Source organism: Osmia lignaria, chromosome 14 (genome assembly GCF_051020975.1).
Source record: "Osmia lignaria lignaria isolate PbOS001 chromosome 14, iyOsmLign1, whole genome shotgun sequence".
Taxonomy (NCBI): Eukaryota; Metazoa; Arthropoda; class Insecta; order Hymenoptera; family Megachilidae; genus Osmia; species Osmia lignaria.
The window spans coordinates 11,436,322-11,456,558 of NC_135045.1; the positions used below are offsets into that span (position 1 = coordinate 11,436,322).

The 20,237-nt window shown below is 34.6% G+C and overlaps 1 protein-coding gene across 6 annotated transcripts in view; it reads right to left on the bottom strand.

Annotated features, from left to right (window-relative positions):
• The window catches only part of Pde9 (phosphodiesterase 9), a 129,921-nt gene that overhangs the window by 11,088 nt on the left and 98,596 nt on the right, over positions 1 to 20,237 (bottom strand). For 5 of the 6 annotated variants that reach the window (XM_034334929.2, XM_034334932.2, XM_034334930.2 and 2 more), the window contains 3 exons: positions 8,760 to 8,884; positions 7,663 to 7,870; positions 5,643 to 5,757 (listed from right to left, as the gene is read on the bottom strand). In XM_034334929.2, coding sequence (XP_034190820.1) covers positions 5,643 to 5,757; positions 7,663 to 7,870; positions 8,760 to 8,884 — 448 coding nt within the window. Of the gene's footprint in view, positions 1 to 5,642; positions 5,758 to 7,662; positions 7,871 to 8,567; positions 8,713 to 8,759; positions 8,885 to 20,237 lie in introns of those variants that run through there. The other variant, XM_034334934.2, reaches the window with a different exon arrangement.

The following is a 20,237-nucleotide window of genomic DNA, read 5'->3' on the forward strand; positions in this document are numbered from 1 at the left end:
TAAAATATACAAGCACCGAAAAACTTAACTTGTATTTAGAATATCCAACAAATTAAGAATTTCCCATTTTAATGGCAGTAAGCTCTAAACAAAACTTTGTAAAGCACTTCATCACAGTAAAATATTTTCATCCATGTTCAACCAAGAAACATCATACTGCCACCTCATTGATGGAGTAGCATGATAATCTATAATCCTCTTTCAAACTGTCTAATTTAGTCGGGGAAACAAACATTTCCTCTAGAAACAGTCAAGTAGGTATCTAACTTTTCCTTCTTCATCGATCAATAGTTTTTATACAGTTTCATAGAAGTGAATCGACTTTATAATATGCGCTTGACATGAACAGACAAGTAATGCATATTCTAGTAAAATTATGGAATACATTATAATATTTAATGACTTTAATTTGAATAATTTGTGTCTTAAAAAAATATGATTGTATAGTTAAACAAAACAACACAATAAGAAAGTATAATAAACCTGGAAAGGATCCTAATATTCGTTCAAAATTTATTATAAAAAATGCATAAGTCTCTTCTGTTTATTTGATAAGATTTGATAATCAATTTGAATAAAGTTTACCAACCTTCAATTCAGTAATTACATATATACCTATTCATCAAAGTAAATTATTAATTACAAAAATATGGAAAAATCTAAATTAAGATTATCAATATTCAAACAGTGTTTCCTTATCTTTATAATAATCAATTTATAAAAAAAATATTTCCAACCCAATCATTATTATCTGAGAAAATCATCATTCATGTATTACACATTTATCGAATCAATAAAAATAGATTCTGACTTTCATTTCATTGCGATCTGCATTGCGATCAAAGCACCCTTAAAAAAACAGCTCACCAGTAAAAAAGATCGTAACATTTGATAGCTTTCGAAATGATCAACTATCATCGAAACGTATCACCCTTTCACAAGTGCGTCACCCATCAATCAATCGATGCATGAGGAGTATCAATGAATCGAAAACGATAAAGTACCAGAAATTTCCTCGTTCTAAGTGTACGATGCAAACGGACTGAATAATTCATGGCGATAAACTTCCCCTGAAGGATCCGACACGAAGCATTCTTGAAGCCGATCTTCTCAAACTTATAGCCTGGAAATTGCGATCGGGTTTCGTCTTGCATAATTCGAAGCTTTTCTGTGGAAACGCTTCATATTGAACGATATTTTGACACGGAAATTTTCTCTTCATTTTCAAAGGTTTGATGTAATAGTTGAACTTGTGATCGAGACTCGTTACGTTCTTCTATCTTGGTTATCTTGAGAAGAGTATCGATAACAGCTGTTTCAAAGTTTTCATAATGTAAGAAGTATTTGTTCCTTGTAACAAACTCCTTCGTCGATGGGTGAATATTACAACAGTTAATGAATTCTGTTTCGTAGAAAGCGTATGTGTTAAGTAGAAGTGTGGGAGAAATTGAAAATTGTGGGTACCCGATACTCGAATCGGGTCGGGAATTATTTAAGTCGATTTGAAATTCCCGATTTTAAATTGGGAAAACTGTGTTTCGAAATGAACTTTATTGAATATGACTGTAAATTGAACGTACATATTTACAAAAAAGCTGGATCTAATTTATTTTGAGCCGACCAAAACAATTTTCAACCCGATCCGATTATTGGGTACTTAAAATTATTAAGATTTTGCACATATATGCTTTCGAGAACCCAATCTGACCCAACTCGAACAATGCAGACCCAATTTGACCCGACATTTTCGGATTTGCGCACACCTCTAGCATTAAGTGTCTGCGTCTAACTATCTATTGACTTGTACTACTGCGAAACATAAACAACTCGATATTATGATATAGATCAATTTCTAATGAATAAATGTATTTTTTCTGTACTCAATGATGAATTATTGTTCAATAAAATATTTCAATTTAATTGTTTCATTACTTTATTATTTTATTATTTGAATTTTAACTCTTTTGTAAATAACCAAGTACCTATCTGTATATTTTCTCTGTCGATGTTTTATTTCTCCATATTTATAAAATTAAATTTCAGTAAATTTCAAATACTAAAGCTTGAAAATATCTGATTAAAACTACATAAGAGCTAAACGTTAAATCCTGCCATCTGTAATTTACCATTTTACGAATATTACAGGGCTTCAATGAATTACTAAAAAAATGTAACTTTATACCCCTCTAAACGTTTACGTTTACGTTTCGTAAACGAGTCGTTTACGTTTTTAACGCAAGCATGTAATTTTAAAATTTGTTACATTATTCAAAAGTTCTCATTAACATAAGTTGTTTATTTCTATTGTAATTTTACCCAGTGTACTTTGAGCTTAATTTTATGAGAAGCGTTTCAAAGCAGATTTATAATTAACAAAGTCCTCTTTCTTCAAGCAGTAGCTGAAATTAACCCAATTAATTAAGACAAACACAAAGCTTCCTCGACAGAGGTATAATAATGTTATCGAGCTACTCTAACCGCGTACATTGTCTCGTAAAGAACCCGGCAACAAGCGAGCATCATTTTTGCAAATAAATCTAGTTAGCCGGTAAATTTGTCTCCCAGGAAAGTCAGGTTAAAATTGAAATTTCCCGTGGAAATTCGATAAAACCGAGCGAAACAAGTAGCCGCAGCATCGTTTAATCCCGAACGCGATTCGTCAAAAGCAGATTATATTTGACAATTCGTTCTAACCATTTCATTGTTCACAGTTGCGATGATTTCAATTTCGAATTGGAACAATTGATTTAATGAGATTATTTCAATTTTATCGGCATTCTATTTCGTTTCACGTGCCGACTCTACACTGTTCAAATTTTTGGACTTAATCTCTTAAAATTGTAGTTTTAGTTAATTAACCCTTTGGGGAAGATCAAGGCATAATTGTGTGTCCAAACATAATTGTCATAATAATTTATAATTCTCTACATACTGCGTTGTATTCTTGGTACAAAATACAGCTATAAGTGTAGATAGTAAAGATTTATAATATGTGCTTTGAAGGATGGAATTATAACTACTTTCACTTTAAATTAATAACACTCCGAGCAAGATTGAGAATGCTGCATTCCCAAAGAGTTAATTTAAGAAGTAGTTTAATAATTTGTTTAATGATCCATCTGAACGTAAAATCCTTAATTTTCACATCTATATGTATAGCTTTTATTTTGAACACGTAACGATTCAGTCGTTTATTTCCTTTTCGAATGTCACATCCAAAAATAATAAACAATTTATCTTACTTTCTATACAAACATCGGCGCGTACAGACTAAAAGCACGCTACATTCAATTACCTACGTTCAATTTGTCGAGGTATTTAAATATCAAAACCCTCACGTAAAATACGAGCTGACCCCTTTGAATGTCGTCTGCGAACGTTTCTGCAAAATATGAAATATATTTTCGCTTTTTTCGATTGAATTCAACATGTAAATCCACTCGCAAGCCACTAATTCCTTATATTGAAAAATGCGTTTGTGTAAATCTATTCACGCTTTTATGAGAAATTAATGATACATTGACAAAGCGAGAATATAATTATCGCGTTGTGATAATTACAGTATTTCTCAATCCATCCGTAAGACATGGCATTTGAATTCCTATAATAAAATTGTATGCTCACGAATTTGTGATTTATTAGTAATTATTTTGCTACTTATTTTTTAATTAACAATTTAAACTATAGCAAATTTAACTTAACATATTTTGCAATTATACAATTTTAAAATTACATTTTGCAATTATACAATTTTAAAATTACATTTTGCAAATTACATAGGAATTTTAAAATTACCTACATCTAATTATACCATTTTTATTATAAGGATACTATTTCTTTAAATATTATATTTTCAATACCCCAATGCCGTTGAAGCGTTGAATATAGTGAAATATTTAAAATCAGAAGAAATATGAATAAAATATTTTTGGAGAATTTGAAAAGGATTAAATACCTTTTCTCGTAGCAATATTTTAAGACCATGAATAAGCAAATAGTTCTATCAATTTCCATCTTTTGAATGAACAAGCTTCGGTCATAAAATATACGTATGTCAGACTGTAATCTTTTATGTAGCTAATAAATAAAACGCAGCATCAATTCCAGCGGACGAACAGATACATTTTAATCAAAAAATATATATAGGTATATATCTCTAGCTAATGGCTTTTACATCGTTAATAAATAAAACGTTCTGTGAAAGATTTGCAAACTGTCAAAGCAGCCATTTAACGAACGCCTTTTGCTTGTACTCGTATTCGATACGTGTTTCAATCACCAGGAACAGCTCAATGTTAACTTCGATTCCCTGTGTTTCTCCTTTTTCAGTTGTTACTTTGATACAAGCGTGATTGACCTGTACTCTAGGTACGACCAGGAAGGATTGCTAGAGCGAGCCAGGTAAATCACGGTAAACGTTTATCCGAGGAGGAAATTAATCATCAACGACGAAACGATAGCATCGTCTTCGTGACAGAATAATCCGCGATAGAAATCCGCGTCGGGATAAATATCTTCCGAGAAATCTGATTCTGGGTCAAACAGATACATGTTCACGGAATTGCGATTAGACCGCGGGTATTTATGCATTTATGATATACAAGATTATACAAAATACCTATAAGCCCTGTATATTTCACAAACTAATAGTAATAATTTTAGATGTGAAAAGATATATACTATATTAATAAATAATATTGAAATTCACAATTAAATTATTGTACGATTTTTAACCCTTTCTTCTTTCCAAATATTTATTAAAATAAAACTCTCTATAAGTATTCCAGAATTATTTCAGATTTTTTAAAAGCCAAGAACTGCAAAAAAATTAGTACGCCTACTTAAACAACCCACGTTGCCCAGAGAGGATGAATTATTATACGTGAATTAAATAAAATTACGCAGAATACATGAACAATTCTTGGAATTTTGTGAAATATATGTTACTTTTTTAATCCCTGCCTTGAATTTATAAATCTGAATATATTTTTGTTTTAAGAAAACAAAGCAAATGCCAACTAATGTATAAAAGATTATTAATATTAACAACCCTCTCTCTCTTATTATATTCCTACGTTTCTGTATGAAAATTTCTTTTGTTGTATTTTGCCCAACAGAAATAAAATTTAATACATCTCTTGAATACATTTTACCCTCCAAATTATATTTACTATATATAAAAGTCCACCTCCGCGTTCAATGAAATGAAAAATCCTTACTGGAGAGCTCGAGAAACATTCATTGACCTTTTCACGACCCCAATTACGTTTCTCAACCCTCGAGCTGTCCTTCAAGGGTACAGGTTTATGTATTACACTCGGCGAAGCATCAAGAAACGTTTCCAATTCCGCAAACTTTGAAATTTCCCAAACTCCAAACCTCGCAATTTCAAACTATCAAACTAGTTAACCAGAACCAATCAAGCATCGAATTTGTAAAATTCGATATATCCTGCGACCGGTAAATCGTCTCTTAAATCAATCGATAAACGTTCAATTAATTTTACAATCAATCGTGTCAGAAAAGGGAGAGGGAAGTCGTGTCAAGACGAATCATCCAGTTCTGACAGGCAAGCTCGAAGCATAAAAGGGTAGGTCGGTCGCAAAGAAGCCGTAAAGAGGAGGAAATTTCTATTGACTCACCAGATATTGAGGAACTTTTCCCGCACCTTCCGCTTCATGCTGTCGCTTTTCCGACGATACTGCAATCTGCGACAGGAATCCGCGTAGATCGGCTCCGGGAGCTGTTTGTAGAAACCTGAAAGTGACAGCGGTCGTTAGATTGAACCGTGAAACGTTCCACGTTCTACTGCTAGAAGAGCAGACCGCGTTTCCGATTGATTGAAAAGCTATTTCAAATCGATTTTACGCCATCTAACGACGATATTTTACCGTTTCGTTAATAATTACCAGGGAAATTTTGCTCTGCACAACACTGATTACCCTGATGTTTAAAAAAGAAACGACGGAAAATAATAATCGTCGATAACATTGAAGACCGTCACTGCTAGAACGTTAAATAATTAATCAAAATGTATAATAAAGTACTGTCGATAAAATTAAACACAACAGGACTCGAGCTTTTTATAAAATAAGGATGTAAGTAGCTTGAAAAAGAAAAAGGAAATAACTCGAAGAAAAATTATATTATAATAAAATGTCGCCGCAGGGAATTGAAAATGACCACTGTTCGAACGAGTGGGAAAATAAGGAATAAAAAGCCGCGCTGCAGCCTGGAAATAAATTGAGAACTTGAAAGCTTCCGACGTGAAACGAGTCACGTTTTCCTTTTTCTTTTATCGACGCAAGTTAAAGTTCGTTTAAGAGACGTTGAAAAGACGTGGAAGAAATTGTATTCTCGTGGCAGGAAAAAGAGATTGGAGGTGAGATTTTGGGATCACGATTATTTCCATGGAAATTCTGCGGTTATAAAGGTGTTTGCGATCATCTATTTCTGAAACAGCCTGTACACGCGTTTGGCTAGAAACCGAAAATAGGAATAGCTGCGACGGTTCCTTGCACGGTGCAAATATTTATTCAGCGGTAGGCGTATTCGACCCAACCGCTATTTATCCGCGCGTATATCTATCGTCTCCGTCAGATCGTCAGGAAACGACTGTATGGAAATTTTTCGTTTCGTTTCATCGCAAATAAAGGACGTCAAATGATAGTGATTTTTGAAACCATAGCAAGTCTCATCAGTATCGAGTTTTAACGTTAGAAATTCAATTGCCATCAAATTAATGAAAAATAAATGAACGATAGTAATTTTTAAAAACATCGAGCTTCTGTATGTTTGATATTGATGAATGAAATTTAGTTAATAATGATTTTTGATACCACAGCGAATTTTCGCTTCCACCTACAACGCCCCGTCGAGGAATCGATGAAAAGTTAGCAAATTGTAGCAATTTTCGAAGCTTCAGTTTTCTATTGATATTGGCTCGATGAAAAGTAATAGAATTGCACCGATTTTTGATAAAGTTGCACTTTCACATTCGACACCGAATCAATTTGATTTTTGAAAGCACAACGAGTCTTTGTATCGAGCTTCAGCGTTCGAAAATCGATCAATGGAATTCGATTGATATCGATGAGATATAATAGAATGACAACGATTTTTGAAAGCGTCGAGCTTCTACGTTGAATATCGGTAAACGAAATTTCGATCGTATCAGGGTTTGTTACAGTTCCATTCTACAATCCATGGGGAAAATAATCAAGAGAAGCTCGATTCTGCTTTGTGATATGAAATAAAAAAAGTTAGAAAAACAGGTATTGAAAGGAAATCGAAAACTCGGAACGCTTGAAATCGTCTCCGGTCATTTTGTTCGTTATTTCCTATAGAGGGTTTCAGTTAGTTTTGTAAAACCCAATCACACTTGCAGGGTTAAATTTTAAAAGGAAAAACTTGCTTTAAAAGGAAAGGAAACTGAAAAGGTATGGAAGAGATTCAAAATATACAACTGGAAATGGCTCTAAAATGAAATTTGTACCGTTTTAATGGTCCTTAGTTTTTTTAATCATAAATTTCTATTTGGAGAACTATAGTTAAATATTTTTAAAAAGTATTTCTTTTTTAAATTTTCCAATAGCAAAATCTCAAGCAACGTTTGAAAAATCTTTCTGAAAGAAATGATGATTTACTTAGGAAGAAACTTACTCAGCCAACTAAGCTGATCGTTGTTTTCCAACTTGTTCTTGAAACTGTCCACTTGCCGCTTCAGTTCACGAAGAGCGAACGATGGTGACGCGTACAGAGCTTCTTGATGCTCTCGAAGTTGCCTTTCCAAGGCCGCCACGCGTCTCTCGAGAGCCCACAGCACTTCCGCCTCGATCACTCCCGAGGAGGCCGGATGCGAGCCGACAATCTTCAACAGAGGAAACATACTTTTTTTCAAACGTACGAACCATCCTTTTTAAAGTACAGATAAAATATATCGTCCTTTGAGAATCATCACTAATATATTTATTGATTTTCTTATCTCGATTTCTATTATCCTTTTATGGGGAATTTTCTCATTATAATTTAACCCTTTCATTGATAAAGATGCTTACAGTTACTCAATAAGCCACCATATACGAAAAGAATTAAAATAAAACTTTAAAAAAAGCAAATATTCATCAGGTGAGAAATAATATAAAAGATAATTAATTGAAAGACCTAAGAATGTACTTCGATTAATTATTCGGAAAGTGCCATTCCCATCAACGAGCCAATCACTCAATGAATGAAACTGTCCAAGAAATCTCCGAAGATTCAAATTTAATCAATTTCAATTGAAATCAATAGAAATGGTATAATTCTAACTTTAATATCTTAAAAGCTCTACGACAAGTCTGTCCTCGATTAAACGACGAATTTCAGAAAGATTTGAATATAATGAGGTAACGAATTTAAAGGAAGAGATTCGACTTATGAATATTTCTTCCATTGAAATTGCAATTATTACAGAGTTGAAGTTCGTCCGTTCCGTTAATGAAAAATCTTCATCTCTCTTTTTTTTTTCCTTTCTTTACGAATACTTTCAAGTAAATCGCCACAGGAAAGAATCAAGAAGTAATTACGTTTCAGCGTTGCGTTGAAGCTTTTCAATTGAATCCTTTTGAAACGAGGCTCGTTCGATGTTAAAAGACCGAGGAGGGCCATGGAGGCACGCTGAATTACAGAATTTAACGAGAAACGTTGGCTAAAGATTTGGCGAACCGAGAACGAGCTGAAATGGCCGGGACAGCTGTGTACGCTGGCTGAATCGTTACCTGAAGAACATAGGGTGAGTCTGGTGTGTTCGCCGGCAAACTGGTCGAAATCTTCAACAGTTTATCCCCTTTGCGAAGCTTCAAGATGTCCAGAGGTCCAGCCTCTGCAGCATTTCTAAACAGTTCTGTAACAAATACATTACATTTATGAAAAATAATTTTTCAACCCTTATTGCACATAGCCATTAACTCTCGGATGGCGGACCACAGAGAGAGCCCCAATTTTGTATTTCATATTATTCTCATTTTGGCATTGTACCTTTTAAAAATTATTTTTCCAATATATAATATCTTTTCATTTAAAAATCATATCTACATTTAAATGTATGTTAATATCTTTGTATATGTTTTGCAAGTTTGGGTGTATATTGGGTTTATAATTACATCCAGAAAACAGATTCCTTTTTTTTTTTTTGATTTTAAACTACAATTTTCTGCAGATTTTACCAGATTTCAGCCGAGTACGATATCAATATTTGGTTAATGGTTCCAATATTGGGTGAAATTCAATATCATTCGGCGTTGAATCGGATTAATATCGGACCATTTCGTGGCGTTTTTCGGGAAACGATATCCTCCATGCCTCGGTATTTGCAATTTTAATGGCACGTTAATGAAACGTGTAAAATCCGATGCGTCTGTATATGCAAATTCTGGGAGAAATAAAACGTTTCAGTAATTTGTAAAGTCGAGTACTGCAGGATAAATACTAGAGACAGAGAAAAGTCAAATACATAGTTATTTCAAACAAAATCATAATTAATTGTATTTTCTTTTCTCCATCATTTCATTGCAAAAACACAATAACAACGTAAATAGCATAAGAAATGAAGCTTTTAATCAATGGTAGCTTATCATAATTAAATTTTTGTGCGAGTTCAACGTCTTTGCTTTAATTAGATCAGAATTAAATTAAACTCGTAAGATTGATGATCTTTTCTGTCAAACTATCATTTCTAGCATCGTCGTTGCAACCTTCGAAAACAAACGACATCGCAGAGGTCCGTGGAAAAAAGAGTTCGTTCATTTGACCATGAATTCATTATTCAAATGCCACGACCCGGAGCGTGTATCCTTTCGGTGATATCGAGCGTAACACGCTCGCGAGAACGTCATTTTATAAGTGTATGTTTTATTCATAATCAAAGCGAACGGTCGGTTACGCGTGAATTATGCCGTTGCAATTACGACCACGTGGGTATAGAATGTCGACAACGACAATCGTAACTCGTGCGTTTTTATTTGCAACGGGAAAATATTCAACATCACCACTTATACATAGTAGAATCATGGTCTATCGAAGGATGAAACGGAAAATGTAAGTATAGGCCTCTTGTACGCCGTTTGAAAACAAGCCAGCAAACCTGTCTTGGACTTCGATGATTTAGAGGAACATCTGGGTAGGTACCTACTGCTTGTTTTGCGTTTGCAACTTCGAGAAGAGGGAAAGATTGAGAAACATAGGAGGTGGACAATGAATAAAGTCGAAGGTAGAATTTATAGATAAATGCAAAAAGATTCGCTTATGGTATGCGGGAAATTTTCAAGGATTCAAGAAAAAAGGTTTCATGATAGTATGAATACCTTACAATATTAAAGGCTTATTGTTATAATAATTATTAGGTACACGATTATTTAATTTTTCACATTAAGCTTTCAATCCTCCCACCCAAGCACTAAAATAGATGCAAAGTACCAAAAATAAAATATGCAAAGTACAGAAATTTTATTTGTTAAAAAGTGTATTGAAAAATTTCTATACAATTTTACCTTCAAACTCATATCATAATAATTGAAAATGACCATACCCCAAAATATCTCCTTTCTGAGGGTTAATATTTCCTTTTTTTTCTTTTTTATTAAATTACATTAAATTTGAAGAACTGGTCATTGATAAAATAGATCACCAGTCAATCATAAAAAAATTATTGAAACCTTTTCACATCAATCATGCCAATATTACCAAGCTTCTTTTATACTACATACAATATAATATTCATATAATATCAAAGCCTTTTTACGTCAATAATATAGACATAATCAAAAATCTTTCATATAGGTAATAAAAATATTTTCAAAACCTTTTTATATCAACAATACAAATATTTTCAGAGCCCTTTTATGTCAGTATTACAAATATTACCAAAACTTGTGCATGTAATAATAACCACATTTCCTGTCTCATATTTCTCCACATATTCAGACAGTTTAATATTCGTGTGATTAAATAACTTTCATCCGTATTACGTTAAAAGGTAGTAATTTCGAGAGAACAAGAAACAGAGATGAAAACTGATAAAGCAGATTCCACGATTCATTCTGAATTATGCTCGGGATGAATTCCATAAATTCAGCGTCAGGCAAACTTACTAGTCTCTCGATCAACTAACAGCGAGCCAACTGGCGAATAAATCCCGTGTCATATGAAATTACCATTTAACAACCGCAATGTACACAGTGTGTCCGCTTTTAGGACACTGCCTTCAAAGACCGTGAACGAACCATTTAACGAAACGCTGATGAATGCTACAGAAAGGAGATTGGAAAATATTCATGATGCTGTATTATAGAGGATTAACACGTTTCCCAATGAGTAATGATAGCGCGAACCTGATCTCAATAATAATTAATCATTGCCTTTGTAGGTGTTCGAGTTCTAATGTAGATTTATACTTGCAATAAACCGATTCGTAGCTTTATACGAGAGCTGTAAATAATAAGCAACGAATTATCGAATAACCGGTTTAACTGAATAATAATTGCCGCAATCTGTAGACGGAGAAAGATAATCGGTTTAGTAACTCAACCCTTTATCAGCCAACAATATACACGCGACCCAAAACGATTTTATTTGTGAATAAGGAAAATTTAGTGTCGATTAGAGGATCGCGAAAACCTCGCCCGACCTGACCCGAGTAACGGGTACCCGAAATTTTCAAATCTCAGAAGCGAACCTCTACTATCGATAGTCTTTTCAATTTTCCTCCAATTTTAATCTGTAAATAATTCAATTTTTCCAAATTCATTATTCTAAAATTAATTTTGTGTTCGCGATAATTCGTATAACATTCGCTAATTTTAAAAGCAACAATGTAAATTTGTTAAAAATTTTAATAATTAATAATTAAACGAAGACACTTTACAATGTCAACACGGATCACTGTTACTCGTGTAACAAACTATCAGAGAAGATAGAAAAAGTTGAAAAAGTGTAGAGAACTGAATCAGGCTCTAGCTTCTATTCTAAAGGAGCTGAAAAAGGAGAAATTCGCGCGGCTTTCACGTCGTGGCTGTAGAAGAAGGAACACGCTAATGGTATCCGTCTGATGCTTGAAAAACAGAAAGAAGGATAAAAGTATCCCGTCGTTCGTGATATCGATTCGGCTGGAACATAAGCTGGGACACCTCGGTATTCTGCGAGAAGATTCATCATTTCGCGTGAAAAATGACTTTACCAGGGTACGTCACATAGTGATCATTTATTAAATTCAGCTGTTGATATTCCTCCTTCCTTCTTTTCCCTTAAACGACAGACGATCTTTTTTTCGAATTAACGCGCTTAAAAATGAGATCAACTGTATTTAATTAAATTTTCTAGTTTTGAATTTGTGGAATCGTATTTGAACAACGAGTGCAACCGAAATATTTTATTTCCAGAAGCAGCATTTTTCACAATGGAAACGGATGAAACGGGCCCATCAGATTTAATGGAGTTAGTTGGTAGACGGGGAGGTAGAAGTTTTTTAATAAAATTGGAAAATTCAAGAAGACCAGAGTATTTATTTACGATTCCATATTTTATCTTCTCTTTAGTATTTAATTTCGCGTGAATGACGATACAAAATATTCGAAATCACAAGTATTTGTATTAATTTTATAACAGTTCATAAAACATCCCTTTAGAAAGGGATGGGATTTTGTTGGTAGACGGGGTGGCGGAAGTATTTTAATAAAATTGGAAAATTCAAGAAGACCGGAGTATTTATTTGCGATTCCATATTTTATCTTCTCTTTAATATTTAATTTTGCATGAATGACGACACAAAATATTCGAAATTACAAGTATTTGTATGAATTTTATAACAGTTCATAAAACATCCCTTTAGGAATGTAATTTAGTTGAATTACAAATGGAAAAAAGAAGTTCTGAATAGTAGTAAATGGTATTTAATAAATCTTTGAAAAAAATCTCTTCAATTCCATCAAGCATTTCATACAATACACAATTCAGCACGACAATAAAGCCTTCAGCACTGTTCGTATTACGAACACGTTTCTTAGTGAAACCTATGAAGGGAAAGGAATGCTCTCGCTGGGCAAAAGGAAAATTCCAGCATCGCATCGTTCCAGTATTCATGAACTTTCTGAACACCCGTTGTATCTGCATGACGAGCTACGCAGAACAAGGAGTGCACAGGGAACACGGCACGAGTGCAACTCGCGTACCCACGCCCACGCGTGCATTTGAATGGGGGCCGCTAATTAAAGTGAAATTGTTCATAGTGTGGCGCGAACAATATTTGCAACGCACCCATCCTGGAAAACTCTACGATAAAAAGTAGAATGTAATGAAAGAGCAAATATTGATTATCGAAAACATTTATTGGTAAATTAAACGTTCGATGTTTGCCGATTGGAATATTTGAAAAAAGTCGACCATAATATTCATACGTCTGCCTTTGTATTAAAGCGTTTACAATTTTACGAGCTTGTCGTCGAATTTTCGCCCCCCATGGAAGAACTTATGGTTCCCATTCTTGCCCTTTTCACAGATTTACGTGATAACATCACCGTTCAACGCGATCTTGAATGTCTCCCACGCGCCCATAAAACGAAGAGAGTTAGGACAAGAGTTTGAAACTCAAATGGGTGATTCATACGAAACGATGGAAGGTTTATCGGTTACTGATTACGTTAGAATTGATGGAACGGAGGATCGTGTTCAGTTTGGAAAATTTCGTGACTAGATTGATAGGACTTCTGGGAACTGCTTTTTAATTATCATTCGATGTAAATTTCTCAGTGCTTAAATTTCAGGTTTTATAATATAAATTTTAAAATATGATCTTTCTTTAGCTTATAAAATTATAATAGATATTTTATTGTCAAGGTTCTCAAAACATCTTATTTTATTAATTAGTGGGGATGTGCGAGGACCCGAAAAGTTCGGGTACCCGATGCTCTAGTGGAGGCTGCATTATTCGAGTTAAGTCGGCACGGGTCGGATACTCGAAAGTATAGATATGCAACCCGACCAGACCCGACCCGAACCGAATCGAGCCGAGGCGACCTAACATAACCTGACCAAGTCGAATCAAGTTGAGCTGAGTTGAGCCGATTCGAACAATACAGCCCCGACCTGACCTAATATTTTCGACTCCTCGCACGCCTTTATTGATTACCTACCTTCCACATCATCAGTCATTTTTAAACACAGCATAAAAATTTACAAAACACCAAACACCTTCACCTCTTTTTTCACCCTTTTTACATCCAACATTAAAACATTCGTTTCGCATCAATTTCCGTTGTTGCATCAATCACGGACAGAGAAACAGTATCGAACACGATTAAGTCGCCTCGAAATTCATGGCAGTGGGAGCAATAAAAAGAGCACCAGACACACCCTTCCCCAGCTTTGAGCCATCAAATGAGCAGACACTATTATTACAGGTGTGGGTGGATACGCGTCACCGTAAACACTGCAGTAAAGAAGCAAAAACCCGATAAGATCAACAACCTCTCTTCAAGAAACAACCACGATCGCTTATCGTTGCCTTCACGCTTTTCCCTGGGTGCTACAACTTTACACGAAACCTTCGAAAACTGATCCCTCCGCTCTTGTTCGCGACTATCCGAGCAACGTTGCGAATTACGACTGTCATTGTTCGTGGAAAAATTGTCCGACCAATTGTCGCGAAGGATCGCCAATTACATTCATTGAAATCGCCACGGCAAACATTAGAGGGTGGACAAGCAACATCGATTTCGAGAATGGAAAGAACCCTTTTTTTTTCTCTTCATCGAACGTGGAATAATAGAGTCCTAAATTAGAATCGGGAGGTGAGCGGTGATCAAAAGGTGGAGACGGTGTCGGTCGACAAGCTATAAAAATCGACGAGCCGACGACTTTCATTGAATGCGGCATGCGCAATCGTTTGCCGAGTAAACTCTTTTAATTGAACAGAGGGGTGGGTGGCGGGTTCGTAGAATCGCCGTGGAACCTGCCTCTAAGTTCACACACACACGAGTACTCGTACACACGATCAATCGTTCGGTCGTTTCGAACCTTTGAGCTAGAATTAACGTCGGCATCGGGCTCGTTGCGTCATGGAGAAATCCATTCGGAATTATTTATTTATTTATAGATTATAAAGACACTAAGCCAATACACAAACATTAAAAAGAATAAAAATTTAATACGAGATGTAAGGTTAACCCTCTACCCCTGTAATTTTTATTTATTAAAAAAAAATGTTTCAAATTCGCTGGAAATTTACAGTTCTTTTACACTGTAATTTCAGTTTTTTTTATGTAACACTCTGCATTGGTTTTGTAAGTTAGTTACTTTTAATTAGGTTGCTGCTAACTCCATCAGAGCTCAGGGTTCGTTCTGTCCCCTTTAAATCAATTAACCCAACAATAGACGGTGCTTTCCAATTTCACGGTCTCGCCCGTTGCAGTTTTCACCGCTGAACAATTTCTGATGCATCGGCGTTTTTTTTTTTTTTTTACACGTCGAAAGAGAGAGCGATTCAATTTCTATACAGACATCGGAATCTCTTTAAATTCCGTTTCGCAAATCCAGGATAGGTTTAACGAGCTGGCGTTGAAAGATAACTTAACACCTTCGATCCCGGTGATGTCATATTACCTCATAGAGGAGAGAGGCGCTGATTTAGAGAGATGGTAAAATTGCTCGGGCGTAAGAGTACACGTAATTCAATTGCCAAAACAGCAATTCAGGAGTATATGGGGAGATAAGGATCTAAAACTTGGGGTCAGGGACGTACGAAAATCTGTTTAAGAGTGTCAATGTACCACATGCAATGGGTAACGGTTCTGAATGCCACGACGTCGTTCAGTGCCGCTTTTCAACCCTAGAAATTTCAAAAATCTACATATTTTCTTTCCATGAAATCTACCTTTTGTCGAAGGAATAAGAAAAATTTACATAATTTACAAGGAAAGCCGCCCAACTGGAAAATTCTTATTCCAACGAATCTGTATAGAGTATCGAGTTAATCAAGAAATGATTTTGACTCTGAAGGGGTAAATCATCCCTTAAAGTTTTTCAAATTTTTTATAAGCTATTAATAGAAAAAATGAATTATATTAGAAGACCCATGAAACTGCAGAAGAATTCTGTAAATTTTTAGGGATGATTTCACCCCTCCGATTAAGGTTCGATCGAAGAGCAAAAGAAAGCATTCCTTGGATAACACGATCCCCTCTATAATTTCCGAAATTCGCATTAAAATTCGAATTGTCGTGTGGAAAGGCTTTCCTTATCAATTAACGACCTAATAATTTATGCGTTCTGTTTTATTCGCTGCCATGCTCGGCCGGTTGTCGGTTCGGGATCGAAGGTGTTTATAGTTATCCGTTGAAATCAAAGTTGGTCTTCCTACCTTCTCTCTTCGCTCGTCCGCTTGCGCGAGAGGTTTGCGATCTTGCGGCTGGTTTGTCCTGGCTCACACGACGCGGCTCCGTAACGAAACGAGACGAACGTGGTGGCACATATACAGAACGAAAGAAGGGGGAGAGCTATCTTCCGACCGTCCATTGGCTCTAATAGGATAATGAAACGTGAATCATGGATGTACGGCGGACGATTATATTTTTATTGTGACCCACGCTCAATTTATTCATTATTTTGTTGAGGCCAATATCATTGGTACGAGGTGTAGGAAGCCATTGCGGTCGGAAAGCATCGCTCGACAGTTCCTACGGGTCCCCGATGGCTACTATTATTTTTATCGTCCGTCGTCGAATTAGAAAATAAACCTGTAGACGGATTGACTACATCCTCCGTGCCCTTCGAATCTCTGATAACGAGAAATTTCAATCAACAATTTTACAGGAGTTGTTACTGAAAAGAAACTTGAATGCATTCATGTGGTTGAATAATATTCATGAAAGTGAACTTGAACGAGGGATTGAGAATGAAAATTTCATGAAAAGGTTGGGTAGAATTTATACCCACAGCCTCCAGGGTAAAGGGTTTAGGTAAACTTTTACCATTCATCACTACCTGAACTTAGAAGGTGTTTCGGGTATTTATTTATTTAATTTCGAGTTTCTTTTTCATAGAAAAAGCAGGCATTTCTATACGTAGATAAATGCAATTTTCTATTTTTTTGATTTATTGGATTTAATTTTTAAATAAAGAAAGTTCTTTGGTGAAGTAATGTGTTTCTTAGATGATTATCAGGAATAAATGGAACTTTACTTTACAAATTTACTTTAAAAATTAACACAGCTTTCCTTTATAATACTAGTAAAGTGAATTATAAATATACTTATCGAAAAATTATCATGAATAAATGAAACAAATTAACCTTGGTGCACTGTTCAAATTTTCATTAATTTTAAACACAATCAAACAACAATATTGTATTCCTCGAGTATGTACCTTTGATAAAGGTCGGTGGATTTAATGTTTCATTAAGAAATTATTAAATATTGAACTTCCAATTCAACTTGAATGATGTACGAGAACGAAATAATCCTGACATGGCAAGTACGACTTAAAAATCAAAATGAAAAACTCACTTCCCTTTTCTTTCACCTACTCCTTTACTCGCTTTAATTAATGCGCGAACAATATTCACCGTGACGATTTCCGCGGGCGCATAAATCTCCCCGATCCCGTCATAATTAAACGCCATGATTATATGTATTTATGACTCGTTTGCCGGAACGAGTCTAATTTCCAAGAAATAAAGCAAGGACTGAAGATGGTCGGACGTCGTGATTCTCCGGTGAAAGGTAGCAATTATTCGCCACACTGGCTAGAGAAACGGAAATCCGCGGGACGAGGCAAAAGAAAAATGCTTGACAGGTGAATGAGAATGAAAAATATTCATGTCAAGAAGTTAGACAATCTTTGTCAATTTAAATAATAGATATCAGATTTTTGGGGACTTATTTCTAAGTAATAAAAATATTTTTTTTAAATAAACATGATAATTAAAATTACATCGTGACTTAATTAAAATCGCCACATTTATTTCTGACCCTTTAAGTGCTTTAATTAATTTGAAAAATGTGCAACTCGTGTGCTTAACTTATTTGCTAAAATGTGTTGAAATTACAAATATGTTTAATATTTTAGCTAAATTTTACTAATAAAGTGAATTTCTTTTCTCCATGACGAGTACTCATCATTGAACAAAAAATTGCCATCTTTTCATGATGAGTAAAGAAATTGAGAAAAATTAAAAAATTTTCTGAAAGTCAGGATATGAGAATTCCAGACTTCTTAATCTACGAAAATTATATTAACGTCGACAAATCACTATTATCCTCAGCCAAATGCGTATTGCATTAACGTAGATTGCTGGATATCGCGTTACGTAAACAATCCTGTTTCAATTTAATATAACCCCGTGTATCGTACACCGGAAGAAGGATCGTTCAGATACGCAGGAGATACATCGCTCGATAATTACACGTGTGTTCGCGCGAACGAGCCACGTTTCATGCTAAATAGGCGAGATCGTAATCGGATAAACGGCTGGAAAGAAATGCACCGGAATGTTTCCTGGAACGGAACGATAATGCAAAGCGCTAATTACCAGGCATTATCTATGCGCGCGTGCACGCATCCAGCTTGTACAAAAGAGGATGGAAATGCAGAGGTGAAACTCTATATTTCAGACGAATTCCCATGCCCGTTGGAAAACCTGCTCTCGTTATCCTCAGTGTGCAACATGGTCGAGAAATTTTACTAACGAGTGGACCCTGACGCGAGCAAATAAATTTCCTCAGTGTAATGGACGGAAAAGACAAGTCCACAAGCTACCAGAATTGAGTTGTTTGAGAAAATTATTAAGAATACTTTTGTTCGTTATAATTGAGGGGTGTAATTTCAAAACTGGTTACGTCCACTCTAAACTGATTCAAGACATATGTTGATATTAGTTTTTCAATATTTAAAGTGAAAATTTTGACATATTTTCAACAAAACGTATTGCTAACATTAATTGAAATTATTATACAAAATTTGAAAAGAATTATTTTTATAATTTTTGAAATTTTAATGGTAAAGTTCATTTACCATTAATAACACCCTTTGCATTGGGGAAGCTTACGATGCTTGGTACTGCACATGGCAAAATAATGACCCTTGGGCATGATTAGTTTTGATGTCAGAGCATTTAATTATTGTGTGCAAGGATTAGTAATCTAAAGTTAACCCTTCATGATCCTATGTGTAGGTGAGATCGAATTTCTGTCTATATGTACCTAGTCAATGTCTATTTTCTCACACGATAATTTTAATTTTTAATAAAATAATAATAGTGCTGAGAACCTACTTTCATTTTTTATTTAATAATTATTTAATTGATCACTGATGAGCATCAATGCAATCAATTGTCAGATAAATAGGTATTATTACTTTATAATTAAAATAGCAGGTATTTAAAAATTCATAATATTAAGGTCCTCTTTAACAATAGTACATCTAAATTTCATTAATTTTGTTTAACTGTCAGTAGCTAATTAAATGGGTATTAAAAATCTATTAATGCGTTAATAGGGATCTCATATTCTTTTTTGTATATTTTTATCGAATTCAAGGTATTGATATTGTCCGAGTATAACGCGAGATAATTACTTATTGAATTCAATAGTGTGAATAAATTGTACTATCGATAAAGGAATAATTTGGTCCCCTGGTAATTACACAGCAATCGACATTACGATACTAGCTATTCGACCGCTAATTTGTACGACCTATATAACGAAGCAATTAACTATGTCATTAACGATTCATTCACTCGATCGAATGGTTTAATTTGAAATCTTATCTTCTACAATAAATACTTAAATTTTATTTTTATACACCTGGATTTTACGTAAGCCCTATAAATAATTCTTCACAACTTGACAATTAAATATTAGGTAAATTGATGATTAAAAATAGAAATATACACCTTACTACTTTTAAAAAATATTGTGATAGTATATTTCACCTAGAAAGTTTGACGATAATAGACAAGCTAGCTAGACACTAAAAGGTCAATTTATCCACGAGCAATATCGATTCTTATTAAGACCTCATTGGCATAGTTTCAAACAGTACCAGCAGCTTATACAAAAGCTTTCTAATTAACCAGAGAGAATATTATACCTACGGCACGTGAACTCTCGTGTGAAGATGGTGAAAGTATGACAAAAGGACGAGAACAGACGGACGAAAAATATATTACGTGCACTGGGGTTGAAAGTTTCACGATGGGGTGGTTGCGA